Here is a 1,397-nt window from a genome sequence, read left to right as displayed (position 1 = left end):
CCTCCATGGAAAAAAATTTTTTTTTTTTTAAAGAAGTCTCTTCTGCTCACCAAGCCTGCATTTATTTAATCAGAAATACAGCAATAACAGTAAAATTCATTCTAATATGCTGATTTGCTGCTCAAGAAAAAAACATTTATTATTATTATTATGTTAAGAAACTTGAAAAAATGTACTCAACTGTGTTCAACATTGATGATAATCAGAAATGTTTCACGAGCAGCAAATCAGCATATTATTATGATTTCTGAAGATCATGTGACACTGAAGACTGCAGTAATGATGCTGAAAATACAGCTGCGCATCACAGAAATACATTACAGTTTAACAGATATTCAGATAGAAAACAGCTGATTTACATTAGAATAATATTTCAGAATTTTACTGTTATTGCTGTATTTCTGATCAAATAAATGCAGGCTTGGTGAGCAGAAGAGACTTCTTTAAGAAACATTAAAAATCTTACTGTTCAAAAATTCTACACTATAACCAATTTTATATTGTCCAGCCAATGTTATTTCCAACTGTATATGTATTATATCAGACTAATAAGATGATCGGATCCTCAGAAACACATGCAGCTGAACTGAAACCGAAAGTAACGTTACCGTGCGATTATTCCGTCTCTAATAAAACTGAAGAAGACTTTCTGTGAAAAGTTACTGACTGACTCCGTTCATCACATTATTAATAAGTTAAATATGACGATGATTTCACCTCTTCTCCTCTATTTCGCGGCGGATCTGCTCATCTTCCTCGTTTTCATTCGTCATATCATCATACTCATCCTCTTCAACAGCTCTCGAGTACACCGATAAAACTTCACCGAAAAATGTGGCCATATTAGACGCTTTATGAGATTAAATCACTCGATACAACTCTAGCTGCTGCGTAACGATAGCGCGACACACACCGGAAGTACTGCAGCTTTACGACGGAAGACTTTTATTTTGTTTAGTCACATTGTGCTATTCCAACAAATAGCCGTGTAAAAAAGAAAGAAATAATTATTTTGAGTAAAATTTGTGTTGAATCACAATTCGAAAAAAAACGTAATAATCAGTGTTGGTGAGTAACTAGTTACATGTAACGGAATTACGTAATTTAATGACAAAATAAATGTAACTGTAATCAGTTACAGTTACTGAGGGGAAAAAAATGTGTAATTAAATTACAGTTACTTATGAAAATGTTACATGGAATATTTTCACACACACCCACATACATATTTAATTGATTTTTTTTTTTTCTTCATAAATTGCATTGACTGCTCTAAAATATGAGACACCAATGTTTCAGGAGTTTAGGACACATGCTTATTCAATAACTGTTTTATTTCCTATTTGGGTTTATGTGTATGCTTTATTGTTTAAAACAAACTTTTTTCTTCCAAACCA

At 32.2% G+C, this 1,397-nt stretch overlaps 1 protein-coding gene across 1 annotated transcript in view; it reads right to left on the bottom strand.

Moving 5' to 3' along the window:
- The window catches only part of psmg1 (proteasome (prosome, macropain) assembly chaperone 1), a 3,753-nt gene extending 2,812 nt beyond the window's left edge, over nt 1-941 (bottom strand). Inside the window, exon 1 of the mRNA XM_016530330.1 lies at nt 718-941. Within this exon, the coding sequence (XP_016385816.1) occupies nt 718-842 (125 nt within the window). The 5' untranslated portion in view covers nt 843-941. The remainder of the gene's footprint in view (nt 1-717) is intronic.
- Nucleotides 942-1,397: the final 456 nt, after the last annotated feature.

This window comes from Sinocyclocheilus rhinocerous, unplaced genomic scaffold (assembly GCF_001515625.1).
Source record: "Sinocyclocheilus rhinocerous isolate Xijiao unplaced genomic scaffold, SAMN03320098_v1.1 scaffold4622, whole genome shotgun sequence".
NCBI classification, from domain to species: Eukaryota; Metazoa; Chordata; class Actinopteri; order Cypriniformes; family Cyprinidae; genus Sinocyclocheilus; species Sinocyclocheilus rhinocerous.
The sequence above is the reverse complement of the archived record's forward strand: the minus strand, read 5'-3'. Positions and strand labels throughout refer to the sequence as shown.